The sequence below is a fragment of the Gadus macrocephalus genome, chromosome 9, assembly GCF_031168955.1.
Source record: "Gadus macrocephalus chromosome 9, ASM3116895v1".
NCBI classification, from domain to species: Eukaryota; Metazoa; Chordata; class Actinopteri; order Gadiformes; family Gadidae; genus Gadus; species Gadus macrocephalus.
In genome coordinates this window covers 11757183-11770787 of record NC_082390.1, presented here as the reverse complement: position 1 = coordinate 11770787, position 13605 = coordinate 11757183, and the positions used below count along the sequence as shown (strand labels likewise).

Here is a 13605-nt window from a genome sequence, read left to right as displayed (position 1 = left end):
GATGCCATGTGTGGGTCTCCTTATGTGCACATAGTATCTGACCTGACCTGGACCCACGGGGTCTATTTTGAACTCTGACTCGTGAGCCTCGTATGTTGTGCAATATTGCGCTGGTGTTTTTAAACTTGTGTGAAGGGCATATGAGGCAAAGGATGCCTGTTACACTATTGGATAGGAAGTTTTGAGTGGTTTTAAACGTTTTTATTTGCCTGGAATTTTCTGTGGAGTTTGTGTTACAGGATGATCGACCACTTAGACAAGATGTTTAAAGGAGAGGAGTGGAACATTTCTTTTGCTGGCTGTGGCTTCAGTAGTCTTTATTACTTGGGAGCCTTGAGCTGTATTCTGGAGCACGCGCCACATCTGGTTCGCCGTGCGTCGAAGATCGGTGGCGCGTCTTCGGGTTGTTTAGTCGCAGCCAGTCTCGTAGTTGGAATTCCCATTGGTGAGTTTCTGTGTGTGTGTGTGTGCAGCCTATTATTTTAGATATTTATAAATGGAAAAGGATGAAAGGATTACATCACCGGTAAATTGTCTTTTTAAAATGAAATTAAATGCAATGGATGTTGCTTCTGCAAATAGATTTTAATAGTATTAAAATTTTGATCAAACAATATTTTAAATAGTGGTGATTTATTGAGCAGATTCAATTTCTAGAATATAACTTGGTTAAATACAATGAATACATATAAATGGTTAAATTAATAAATTTATGGGAAAGATCACATGAAATGTTATAATGGGCTTGTTGTGATGAAAAAATATGATTATTTTGATGTCAAGGTCCAACCACTTACGTTTGGGACCCATTCTATGTACATGGACCGGTATGTGTATGCATATGTATTTTTGTCATGTATGTCATATACTGTATGTATTTGTTTCTCCTTAAACCCTTTTTGGCTCAAGGAGCACCTGATGCATCGGTTGAGAAACAATTGTTTGGAACAAAAATTGTTTTGCTTCAGGTTCATTTACACAAATGCAGAGCAGGATAGTATTAGGTGCAAAGTCCAGTAGATCGTTAAGTTCATAGTCCTGTACCTCAATAACACTGTGTGCGTGTGTGTGCATGTGTGTGTGTGTGTGTGTGTGTGTGCGCGTATGTGTGTGTGCATGTGTGTGTGAGTGCGTGCGTGCGTGCGTGCAGAGACCTGCTGTGAGTATGTGATGTCCATGGCTCTAGCGGCGCGGAGGCACCAGCTCAGCGTCCTCCACCCGGCGTTCAGCCTCCTGGGGGGGGTGCAGGACTCCCTGCTCCGCTACCTGCCCCCCGATGCCCACCTCTGGGCCTCCGGGAGGCTCTGCGTGTCCCTCACCCGGCTCTCCGACGGAGAGAACCTTCTGGTCACAGAGTTTGACAACAGGGAGGAACTCATTCAGGTGGCATTTACCTTTTTTACTTTTTGTGGGGATACTTGAAGGGAGATTATTCTGAACGCTGAGGCCTCCGCTGTGTCATCAGTGAACTTCAACCTCGCCTACTTCTCTCTCCCCACGCTGGCCATACTTTGCAGGTACTCCTGTGTAGTTGCTTCTTCCCCCTGTATTGTGGCGTGACCCCTCCATCGTACCGTGGAGTGGTAAGCCGTCCCCTCCCGCACCAGGCATAATAAATCAACCCTTTTCCTATGTCCTATGTAGGACAAACACAGGTGTTGCCCATAACACTGAATAGAGGCCTGCTGCTTTGATGTATCCGGGCATTAGCGAAACACTTATCTCCACTAGTTTCATCCACTAGTCGTGCCCTGGAACATCAGTGTTATGAGCGACACCTGTGTTTGCGCTACGATGCATGTACCCTAAGAAAAGGGGGTCGATTCCTCGAATCCCAAGCGGATCGCTTCGACTTTGTCCCGTTGTGATCTGCGGGCCCCCCAGCGCTACGTGGACGGCGCCCTGAGCAACAACATGCCGCTGCACGACCAGAGGAACACCATCACCGTGTCGCCGTTCTGCGGGGAGGCGGACATCTGCCCCCGGGAGGGCGGCCTGGGCGTGCTGGCCGTGCACTACGGTGACCTGGGCATCCGGGTCAGCCAGCTCAACGTGAAGCGCATCTACAGGTCCTTCTTCCCCCCGGAGCCGGCGGTGGGTGGCGCTCAGCCCCGTGCTGTAACGTGTCCGTACGCTCTGAAACGTACACATGACGGCCATCAAAGTCAAAGTCATGTACGAGGCAAATATAGTATAAGTAAAAAGGATACAATTTGTTAAAATGATTAAAATAAGTCATATTTACAATTGATATATTCTTAATTGTGCAATAATTCTGAATAGTGCAAGGTAGGCAAAACAAATGTCCTCATGGAGTCCACTATCTGTACGTTTTTTGATTTCTGCTTTCCGTTTCTTTGTCCCCCAGTCTTGGTCAAAACTATGTAAAAGTGGATGTTATGATGAAGAAGAGACAATTTGCCGTAGTTCCATTACGTCCTCAGTGGAACACACAGTGTGTATTGTGTGTCCTACTGAGCATCATGGGAATAAACATTGTTTGTACTTTACAGGAGTTGGCAGAGATGAGTCACAATGGCTACATGGATGCTCTTCGTTTCTTGAGAAGAAATGGTGAGATCGTCCTCATCGCTGAACTTGGTTCATCGTGCTTGTTCGTAAGGAACATGGAAATATAACTTTCATTCAATGAAGCACCGAACCTGTCCTCACAGATCTCCTTGGAGCGGAATACTTATCTTGGTCTATGTCAATGGCGAAACCCCCAACCAAACCAATGTGCTGTGCTGGACAGACACAAGAAAAGGACAACCAGGTGTCAAAGGTGTTGCAGCCGGAGTCCCACTGGTGGCTGGAGCAGAACGCGGCCCAAAGCCTGCCAGCAAGCATCCAAAAGGGTAAGGACTCAAAGCAGTTGTAATACCCCCCCCCCCCATATAGACAGACATCAGATGTACTTTAATTTCAGGAAATTCACTTTTTCATATTTTTTGTCCAATCATTTCATTTTCATATTTTTTCACCAGAAATAATAAATGCAATTCCAGAAATGTTTACAAATGGGGTACTTTTTGTCTACTTCATGCACTTTCGGCCATACTTTGTCAACTCCACATACCTTAGTATTGGGCCCGGGTATGTGAGGTGGACAAAGGTCAATTATTAAAAGCTGACTGAGAAGTACATATTATGTTCCTGTAGCCAAAGCGACCAACATATTCAACAGTCTGCTCCCAATTTCATTAGCACTTGGGTGTCCACTTGTTCTACCATAGGTACTGCAGAAAGGTACAGAACCGTAAATGATGCTTTTTGTGGCAAAAGTCTCCCCTACTGAGATGAATTCAGAGCTCTTCATCACTAAAGATACATTCAGAACTCTTCATCACTAAGATACATTCAGAACTCTTCAAAAGAAACTTATAGATGCTTTTGAATGCAAGAAAGGTACTGTGGATGTCCAGGTGTTTGTTGACTTACTGTATTGCTGATGCTTACCTTTCAGGAAAGCCAAACCATCATTATGCCAATGGAAAAATATTGTAGAAAGTTTATTACATTTATGGATAATGGTTTTGATGTGTGGTGTTTCAGATAAACAGATATTAGAATGAGAAATATTCTATATATTATTCTCAATCTCATTAACATGTTCAAAATGTATTCAGATTGTGTAGTTGCTAGAGTATTTGACCCATTGCCAAAATGTACTAGGTTTAATCTCAATGTCTTCCTGTAGGCATCCTATACCCAGAGCATGATGCCAGCCCCTACCAGCACCTAATAATGATGAATTCACTAAATTGCCATAGATGAATGTCTCCTAAATGATTACTTCCCCTTTCCCATCAAATACATCAATAACAGCACTGCTCCTCAGACACCATGCCGTTCACACACGAGGTCCAGTGTTTAAAGCCATGTATAATGTTATGTACTGTATGGCTGGATGTGTGCGTTCCAGTGCTGTGTAAGGCGTGTAGGGAGAGCCATTATGCTGGCAGTGCTGGCAGTCAGGGGATGGCGCCCCCTCTGGTCAGACTGTTGTGCTTCCTGCTGATGCCCTTCACGTGGTCGGTGGAGCTGATCGTCTCACTTATCAGGTATCTCCCTCAATCGCACACAAGTTTTTTTTAAATGTAAGAAACAATAGAGGTGGAATACTGAGAGGCACCTATAAATGTTAGGAATTCTCACAAATCCACCCAAAGATGTCATTGAATAGTAATTATTGAATGTGGTTTGTCTGGCAGTGTGATGATGTTAGGCTGGAAATTGATGTGCAGTCTGATGATGTCGTCTGGAACGAAAACACCAAAAGATCTGGGGCCACGGTAGCATGCATGGCAGACGGTACGTCCAAACCTCTCCAACCGGTCCGGTATCTGACTAACATGGAAGGAGTCTCCGTATGCATCTCTGACATATTTTAAGATATCCATTAATGTCACTTTCGGATCTCTTAAGTATAATATATCTAATGTATGAACATTTCTGTTTAGTTTTGCTCCAGACCCGAGCCGCCGCCTTCCCCTGGAGCTGAGGATATTGGGTCGCACTGACAGGAGGAAAGAAACTTCAATACCTGCACCCTCTCCAAGGACCTCAACATCCTTTCCCTACTGGACCAAGCACCTTGAAAGTAAAACGTACTCTATTCAACTAAACGTAGAGTTCAGCCTTAACTAACTGTAATAGGGCCCATGCATCATTTCAAATAAAATGTACTGGGCTAACCACATGTTGTGGATCATATAAATGTGGAGACAACTTCAGCCACATTTTCCAGGGGATCCATTAGTTACTTAAATGTATGATTGGGAGAAGTACTGATAAATATGGGTTAATTCATCTATTGTTGGTTGCTTAAAGCCTATCCACAACCCTGTGGATTTTGGGCAAGTCATTTTAACAATATATTTTATACAATATCTTGTTTTACTTGTAATTATTATTTACAGAAACAAGAATGCCATTTCAACTTCTTCCAAATAAAACCAGATTGCATGAGTGTAAAATACAAATATCAAGGCTTACATCAAAATGTAGAAAAACATCATTCAGATATTTTAATGCACATTTTGATATACTTTGTGAATGACAATTTCTAAACCGATTTAAAAAACAAACATTAAAATAGCACCAAATTGAGTTGATAACGGGCCATAGAAATTCTGCAAGTGAAATCACAACAAGTCTGTCCTTTGACCTGGCTTGGGCTTTCCCATTCAGAATATACTCAATGACAAACCAATTCTAGCCCTACTACTCCTTTGCTGCCATCTAAAGGTTAGGCAGCTATAGTAAAACACAGGTCCGCCTACACCAGTTCATGCTTTGCTGTTACCTTAATGTATAAAATATATACAACGATTATTTGACAGTGTACCCCGGTTCATTGATATTACCTTTAACATCTAAATGGCAGCAGATAAGTAGTAGTTGGTCTTCGTAGGCCTCAACACAACAACACCAGCAGGCTCATACAAATTCCCGCTGGGCTATTTCCAGTCATTCAATTGTAAAAAGTTCTAAGTAATAAGAAGGCATTTCTACTGCCTATACAGTAGACATGATCGGCCACACCTACTGCATCACAGTGCAGTAATGTACAGTACAATAAAATAAAACCGATTCAACTTGTGACCTTCAAGCATCATTTTCATAGTCCCTGATTTCACACTTAAAAAAAAGAAAAAAAAAAAAGAAACTGACTGCCATGAACAAAGTGTGTACACAGGACACAACTGCAGATGGTGTTCTGCAAAAACTCTAAAAATGTGTCATTAATGCGTGTGTATTCTGCTAAGTCACTAATAGAAAAAGGAGAAAAATGGGAGGATGAGGTCTTCAGGCTGAGGCCCAGCTTTGCATCAGACGTGGGGCGGGCCTGGACCCTCCTGTGTGTGTGTGTTTGCTGCGTCCACACAGAGGATGGCCCTGGTCCCTAAGCTGTTGGCTCTGTCGTAGGGCCAGTCGTCGTTGCCGCCACTGCTGCTGCTTCTGCTGCAGCAGCAGTCGCCGCCGCCGCCGCCGCCGCCGCCGCCGCCGCACCCCCGATGTCAGGGATCTGGTCGGCAAACGACTGGGTCATCCACTGTCCGTCTGGGAGCTGGCCTTCTGCCCCGCCCGCCGCTTGGGACGTGGTGGCCTTCTCTGCAGCTTCTGGACAACAGATGGAGACACACCTGCAGTGTCAGTCAGCTCTCCTTTTCCCCACGTCGTGTTCTCATTCATCTGCTCAAACTACACCTCGTATGAAAGCTGATGCACTCACTCTGAGTGACCATAACACGATCAAGAAGCAACTTTTTAGTTACTACCACAAAATATGAATGAAATATGATCACATAAAACCACCATAATAAGATAATCCAGTATACTGGCACACTTGGAATACTAAAACGGTATTTACAATCATTTATTGTAGATAAGAGGGTTTCACCAAGGAATTAGTGTGCCTTGAATAAAACACATGGTCTTTATCGATGTCTTGTGGCCCTAGGGTGCGATTGAAATGGTGTCTTTCTATTCTCATTGCCCTGACCTTTCAATAGAAATTGTATGGTACTTTTCGCATTTGTCTGCATTGCATTTGTTTGCCTAAACCTACCTCTATATTTGCTGTACTTCCCATTATTGGCAACAAGCCTTGACCCAGCTACTGGTTTTCATTATATTGCTTTGAGTACTCCATGCCGTTTTACCACTGTACTGGTGGTTTATGTTTTGAAAATTAGTTTCAAATTATTGAAATGTGACAGTCTACCAAGTAAAGATTACAATACAATCAAATAAGCTCATTGGTCCGCTTTTTTTCAGTATGTAGTATAAGATGGCAAATACATAAATAAACAAAGCAAGCATCCCAATTTCAACAAATAATTTATACGCCAAGGAAAGGCCACAAGACAAGTTAGCCATTACACAGTGGCCAAATGGTACGATTAATATGTTGGGTTGTACATTTGTTAAAGTGTGTGGCTATTGAATGAAGATGGAAGGGTTCCTGAAAACGCTGGTGTACGGGGCCAAGAATGTCATGCGACACCTCTGGACACCCCAAAATGGAGGATTAGGGATGAAAGTGTTCTAGTTTGCGTGTTCTGCACTTCTTATGACAAATGTACTTATTGTAAGTCGCTTTGGATAAAAGCGTCTGCTAAACACCAACGTCGGGGTCCAACGTTGACGGGGCTCCAGTTGCGTACGGCGTCGTTCTACGTCACCTGTGTTTTCAGCCGCTGAGAAGTTGCAGTGGCCGTTGGTCTGGGGCTCGCCCGGGGGGGGTGGTGGGCCTCCTTCAGGTCCTCCTTCAACGTATGCCCCCCCGTAGGCGTCCTCGTAGCCGGGGTCGTACGCCTCCTCCTTTATGGCCATCCTCTTGGCATCCTCTGGGGACGCAGAAAACCAGGGACATGAAGGCGCTGCTCTGTAAAGGGATCTGCTCTGCACATCGACACTGGACGACTAGGGCTTTGACTTTTGCCCAAAAATCCTATTCGAAGTTCATTTGTTTATTAATATTCGAATATATTCGAATATTTATGAATAATATTTTGATCATTAAATGCCTTCTGTTTATTAGGTTTCTAATAAATCGCTGTCTAATCAATACTTCATTCACTGCCTCTTCCGTGATCATTACAATATTATGAATGGACTGCGTCGGGTTGTCCGACGTCTCTCCCTCTTGGCCTGCCCATAACAGGTTCGAATATTAAGGGATGCCAAATATTCATTCAAGTTATGATTTAATTTTTGATATTCGAATTATATTCGAATAACGAAGTTCGGAGTCAAAGCCCTACACTGGACCGAGCCGAAAATAGTCGACAGATTAGCAGATTGTGCGTACATTTTCACAGGGGAACTACACATCAGGTCGGATTGATACATTTGTATGCGGCTATCCCATGACCCATCTCGTCCCTAGGGTGTTACTCAGCTGCCCCACTAAAAAAAAAAAAGAGGAGAGGAGAAAGCTCTTTCTTTTTCTTACCCTTAGCCAGTCCCAGGTCAAAGCTGTATTTGACCTCCTCGATTTCTTTCGACTTCTGGATTCCCTTCAGCTCGTCCCTCAGCTCCCTCAGCTTAATGTAGAAGTGGACTTTGTCCTGGGCACGGGGGAACTGGGCACAGCGAGCACTGGACGAAGGCATCAGATACAGGGCCTAGGCAGGAGAGACAGGAAGTCATGAGGGCCCGCAGGACTCAGGTGTGCAAGGCTGTGTAATGGCAACTATCTGCCCAGCAGCCATCTTGGTACTGTCTTTGTTCAAAAATGAGTTGGGGGAAACATTCAGATACCCCACCCAGCTGGCGTATAGAAACAAGATGGCGTGTACAGTTCGTGGACAATATTAATCCATCTCGCCCTGCCCGTGGTTACGAAAGCTGGGATGTAGAGGTTTCTGTAGTTTACCCATATTTTGGCAGCAACGCCTCTTGTGAGCACTTGCAAACAATTTAAAAGTAGTATTATAGGGCTACCAAACATTTTTTAGGGCCCAAAATATTTAGGCCTTGAAATAATTACAATACAGTCCCCAATATCCCACGGTTCTTACCACATCACAGTCAGGAATCTTGTGAGGCTGCAAACCAAACGTGAGTGTCTTTGGTTTTTTGCCAAACATCTCTCTGCAGAACATTTCATATATGCCTGTGGGAAAGATGCAATTGTGGTTCTTTAGATGATGCATACAATACATAAACAATATGTCCATTGGGAATGTATTTTGAGACTGCTATAGAATACTTTTACTTACATTTTCCGTTGAAAACTGCAATGAGAGGCTTGTACTTTATTAATTTCTGTGTGAGAATTTTGCCTCCTTCGCGTAACTCCGTGCTGTTTTCCCGAAAAAAAAGAAAGAATAGAAGGTCACATAATCATCACTTTTACAACCAAAACAGTGACCTGACGACATGGCCATTAGATGTATGATAATTTTACAATTGATGACAAATGGGACTGGATTATATGGGTGTTCAGAACTAGTAAGGATCCATCCTCAATGTGTATAGCAGTCCCGCTGGTACCTGGAGAGATCTTTGCTCCCAGGTGTGGCCCTGGCCACCATGTTGGTGAAGCCGATCTTGTACTTAGTGGGCAGTAGTGTGTCGGCCGTGTGGTTGAGCAGCTCATCTGTGAATCCAGACAGGAACAGGCACTTCCCTGCAAGGGTTCACACACCTCATCACTACTCACTCCACGCATTTCCAAATGTACAGGTGGTCCCATCAGCAAAATGTCAAACTGTTGTTCTGCACTCTTATTGCGCCGTCTGTAGGCCAAATCCAATAGAATTGTTCTAGCAAAATAGGGAAATGCTACTGGACATCATGAACTAAATATACATTATAGAAGGGCTTCTCAAAAAGAGAGAAACACCCGAGAACTTACAGAAGTGGTTTCCGGGACCGGGGAACCAGCGTCCAATAAAGGCAGCCAATAAACCCGGGTTTATGCCAATCTGAAAGGAGTGAACACAAGCCTGGTTAAGGGCCACTTGGACTGGTCGAGAACAACACGCTAAATATTAAGTCAGCCAGGCGAGTGGATGGAGATGCTCACAATAACGTAGTCCAGGTTGTATTCGAGCAGGTCCGGCAGGGTTTTTGTCATGACCTCTTCCTCGCTCATTCCCTTGAAACGGTCCCTTTTCCTCTTGACCTTCTTGAAGCTATCGTCTATTTTCTCCTGCTTGCCGTCCGCCTCGCCCTCCTTGGCCTTCTTGGACTTGGGACCCGGCTTGGCCTTTGGGGCGGCGGGGTCCTTGGGGGCTTTTGGTACTTTGGGCGCCTTGGGGGGCTTCGGAGGCTTGGGCGCCTTTGGGATTTTGGGGGGTTTAGGCTCCTTGGGCTCCTTGGGTTGTGCTGGTCGGCCTCTCTTTTTGGCTGGAGCTACGAAGCAAGACCAAAGAGGTTTTTTTAAAACACTTCACGACTTTTCCAAATCTGGACCTGGCATGCCATGTTCCATTTACTGAACACGATTCCTGTCGTAGTCGCAAGCATCGGACACACACATTAAGACCAGGTTCTGACATGGCGTCACGCTACAAAATACGGAGGCAACAGCGTATTCGCAAGACTTACTGCTTAGAGCTTGGAATCGTGTTGTCTGTCTAGCACTAGACACTGCGGGTCCAAACACCAGCCTCTATGCATCCTTATTTTGAACCCACACAAAACAAGAACCCTGCGTAGGATGATATACTCAGTACGTTTTGCTGGGTTGGCGGGCTCCTGCTGACCCATCATGGGTTCCGGGTGAGAAGCCATGTGTGCCGTCGCCTGCTCTCCCGCCGGCACCTCTGGATAGTGGGGGTGGTGGTGCGGACTGAACCCGGAGTACTGGGCCTGGAGCGCCTGGAACTGCTGGGTCGACTGAATCCTGTAGAGCCGGGGGTACAACACACAGGCATGAGCGGGTTGGTAGGAGCTACAGCAGTGAGTGAGGCTCCGCGGAAATACTGTCAGACCAGTGAAAAGACACAGCTCCAGGACAGGTGCACCAGGTATCAAAGAATTTGTACGCCAACTTTATTTTGTGCATTCATTTATAACATGGCGCAATATTTATATATACAGTGGGTATATACATAACTTGGCAATTCAGAAAATAGGGACAAACAGGACAGACCATCTTATGCATTCTTATGGGTTAAAGGTTCACACAGAAATCCATTCACAGGACTATCAATGTATACACAACTCATCTGTACTTATGACTTCTTCCTCAACATCTTAAAAGAGACATATTTATGAACGCTACAATTGTTCAAACTCCAAGCGATTCAATCTAAAAGGTCTTTCAAGGATCTGCTGCATCAGGCCCATGACAAACACAAGAAAACACAAGGCACACCTATTAATATCACAAGCCAGAATGCAATTAACAAATGGGATAAATGAAAAAAGGGGATGAGGTGCACATGCTTTCCATTTCATTTTAATAACACTGGGCCTCAAAAAGGATTTCTACAAAGAACTGTGTCCTGTGGGGCCACGTTGCGCTGGGAAGGGGACTCACCACTGTTGAAGATATTCCGAGGGGACAGGCAGTGATCCATACAGCTTTTCCTCCATCTTTAGGTTGGTTTGACTTTGTTAAATAAATCAATATTCATGTTGAGGACACATAGTTTGATGATGTACAGATGCTTTTGCATAAACAATTCGCCAGTGCATGAAACAGAATGCATGTGCCAAAACAATTAAATCAAGGGGTGCAAAGAAAAACCGAGAAAGGGTGGTGATTAAAGAACACTTTTGGTGGGTATTTCTTAGTGGGTACCTAAAATGTATTGTCCATCCATTCTTTCATCAATGCTAGGCTATAAAGCTAACACCAAACGATTAGGGATAGGCTATAATTTAAACGTGCATTCACCTCAGATAAACCAGCGCAAGGATTCCTAACGAATGATCTGGTTACAGAATAACAAAGAAGTATTAAACCAATCTTTGTATGTAACATCCAACTGATTGTGAGTTGAGCACCAACCGGCTGCTAGCCGACGTAGCCAGCAGCTAGTCGGCTATATTAGCGTATTGAGTGAGCGGCTACGCTATTGCTATCCGTGCGGTTTTCATCATTAATCGACATTAAATACCATTATGAAAAAATATAAACATACCTGTTTGAGCTAATGTTGAATTGTAGCCGTCTTTGTAGACAATTGTACAATTTTCATTAATTCCGCACTATTGATTACATTGGAAAAGGTACAGCGACCCAACAAAGACGTGACAGGGTAGCCCGTCAACTTTGACATCGGAACGATCCAAGTCGGCGACTTAGGGGTACCAAGTAAAATTACTCTCTGTTGCAATTGAACAATCATTACAAATTGCAATTTATGAAATGTAATGTGAAACAGTTATGTTTGGTAAATGTGTGCATTTACAATGCCGCGAGATAAACAAAACGCTTTGCAAATATTGACACGCACACATCCCCGTTTTTATTTCAACATTGGTATATCCTGGGCAGACTTTTAAACTGCGTTTAAAAGGCACCAGGCCGTTTTTCATTGGTTGTGAGACTATGTAGCGTTATCGAAACATCAACAAAGCGAATAATGCATATGAAGATATAAATATATATATATATATATTTATGTATGTATGTATGTATGTATGTATGTATGTATGTATGTATGTATGTATGTATGTATGTATGTATGTATGTGTGTATATATATATATATATATATATATATATATATATATATATATATATATATATATATATATATATATATAGGCCTATGTCCGTCTTGAAAGTAGCACAACATTATATATATTTTATTTTTTTATTAGTTGCATGACCAGGGTATAAATTCTAGCTCCCTCTTGCTCAGAAAGGTAATCGTTAACTGTAGCCTACCTCCTGTTGTAGTTCACAGTGCACCCCACATATCAGGGTATGCAACCGTATTGAATAAACAAATTCAATAAGAAGTAAAAAAGTATTTATACTATTATTACATTGTATATTCAATGCAAGCCATTGAGATAGAAAATAAGGCTCTAAGTCTAATAAAAAAGAGTAAAGTGACTTCTGGGCACCCGGGAAAGTGAGTAATCAGTTGTGAATTATGATTGATGATGCAGTGTGTGATATCAATAAACAACGACAAATATGTATGTATGCTTCCTAGACCATGTATATTTTGAGAAAATGTACAACTAACCTCAATCCCAAGCACCGTTTTCGTTTTATATGTAGGCCTATGGCCTTTATTCAAACAGGCATTACACTTGCATTACACATTTTTTTTCCAAAATGTTTCCATTTGTATTGGATAATAAGGGTTAGGCGCATGCAGGGTTCGAGTTAGGTGGGAGCCAGTGGGAGCTGAGCCCCCACTGGGAGAGGTCCTGCTCCCATGAAAGCAGCAATCTCAAATGTCTGTGGGGGTCTCTGAAAATACAGCAGCATAATATTGTAATTACAAATAAAGCTATTTTCCCTTCCACATACAGAGTACTATTGACGTGTTAAGTAAGGGATAATAGAACGCCGGTCATTATCGGGAAAATAAGCAAAGACAAGGCATACCGGACATCGACGCGAAACGGGGCTTATTTACGAGTTATTGGTAAGGTCCCCCCCCCGTCAACAACTTTAAGAGTCCCCCACAGAGATGGAATCATAACTCGAACCCTGCTTACATGCATACATTATTTGCGCAATAACGTAGTGAAAAAAATTGTCAGGAGTAAAATGGAGTCCGTTATCTATCAATGCTTGCACATGAGCTGGTTCTTCACTTCAACATAGCGATGCTAAACAAATCCAGTTAACAATTTGCCGTAGCAGGGTCTTTTTGCTAAACCAACCTTCACCAAAGCAAAGCACCAGTTCTAAGTTTTTTTCTCATCTACTTGATTCACAATAAAAAGTGATAAAATATATGCCGGTGACAACCTCTTTTCCAGGGCCACACAACAGACTGAGATGTGCTCAGCAAGTGGTTCATGGTAAAAATATGGAGAGAAGTTCAATTTTACTTACTTTTATGTCTTTGGTACACGGATACAACAACTATTTCTCAGATATAAATATTTCAAAAACAATTAAGGCAGGACAGTAGACACGGAGGAAGAGTCCTCTGCTGTTGCACTCATA

General features: G+C 43.2%; 2 protein-coding genes across 5 annotated transcripts; one reads left to right on the top strand and one right to left on the bottom strand.

Moving 5' to 3' along the window:
- Positions 1–44: 44 nt before the first annotated feature.
- Positions 45–6759, top strand: LOC132465089 (patatin-like phospholipase domain-containing protein 2). 2 transcript variants are annotated; one of them, XM_060061811.1, is made up of 10 exons: positions 50–445; positions 1151–1383; positions 1518–1583; positions 1885–2094; positions 2514–2574; positions 2676–2858; positions 3926–4064; positions 4215–4314; positions 4464–4603; positions 5772–6759. In XM_060061811.1, exons 1-8 carry the CDS (start codon positions 241–243, stop codon positions 4297–4299), a joined length of 1182 nt encoding a protein of 393 aa, XP_059917794.1. In that variant the 5' UTR covers positions 50–240; the 3' UTR covers positions 4300–4314; positions 4464–4603; positions 5772–6759. The 2 variants fall into 2 exon arrangements, with proteins under 2 accessions (XP_059917795.1, XP_059917794.1); XM_060061812.1 differs by lacking the exons at positions 4464–4603; positions 5772–6759 and having other exon boundaries at positions 45–445; positions 2656–2858.
- On the bottom strand, positions 5006–11769 carry tdg.1 (thymine DNA glycosylase, tandem duplicate 1). 3 transcript variants are annotated; one of them, XM_060061787.1, is made up of 11 exons: positions 11610–11769; positions 11003–11074; positions 10194–10363; positions 9542–9870; positions 9371–9440; positions 9007–9142; positions 8733–8815; positions 8532–8626; positions 7964–8135; positions 7191–7355; positions 5006–6126 (listed from the first exon to the last, which is right to left on the bottom strand). In XM_060061787.1, exons 2-11 carry the CDS (start codon positions 11056–11058, stop codon positions 5909–5911), a joined length of 1494 nt encoding a protein of 497 aa, XP_059917770.1. In that variant the 5' UTR covers positions 11059–11074; positions 11610–11769; the 3' UTR covers positions 5006–5908. The 3 variants fall into 3 exon arrangements, with proteins under 3 accessions (XP_059917770.1, XP_059917772.1, XP_059917773.1); XM_060061789.1 differs by having other exon boundaries at positions 11003–11058; positions 11610–11761; XM_060061790.1 differs by lacking the exon at positions 11003–11074 and having other exon boundaries at positions 11610–11768.
- Between the last annotated feature and the right edge of the window lie 1836 nt (positions 11770–13605).

Excerpts from the sequence above, each read along its gene's own strand:
- LOC132465089 (XM_060061811.1), top strand. The coding sequence starts at position 241 with ATGATCGACCACTTAGACAAGATGTTTAAAGGAGAGGAGTGGAACATT. Across the intron at positions 1,384-1,517 it reads ACAGGGAGGAACTCATTCAG|GTACTCCTGTGTAGTTGCTT; the intron begins GTGGCATTTACC and ends CATACTTTGCAG. Across the intron at positions 1,584-1,884 it reads CTCCATCGTACCGTGGAGTG|CGCTACGTGGACGGCGCCCT; the intron begins GTAAGCCGTCCC and ends CGGGCCCCCCAG.
- tdg.1 (XM_060061787.1), bottom strand. The coding sequence starts at position 11,058 with ATGGAGGAAAAGCTGTATGGATCACTGCCTGTCCCCTCGGAATATCTT. Across the intron at positions 9,143-9,370 it reads CGGTCCCGGAAACCACTTCT|GGAAGTGCCTGTTCCTGTCT; the intron begins GTAAGTTCTCGG and ends GAACCCTTGCAG. Across the intron at positions 7,356-7,963 it reads TGACCTGGGACTGGCTAAGG|AGGATGCCAAGAGGATGGCC; the intron begins GTAAGAAAAAGA and ends CTGCGTCCCCAG.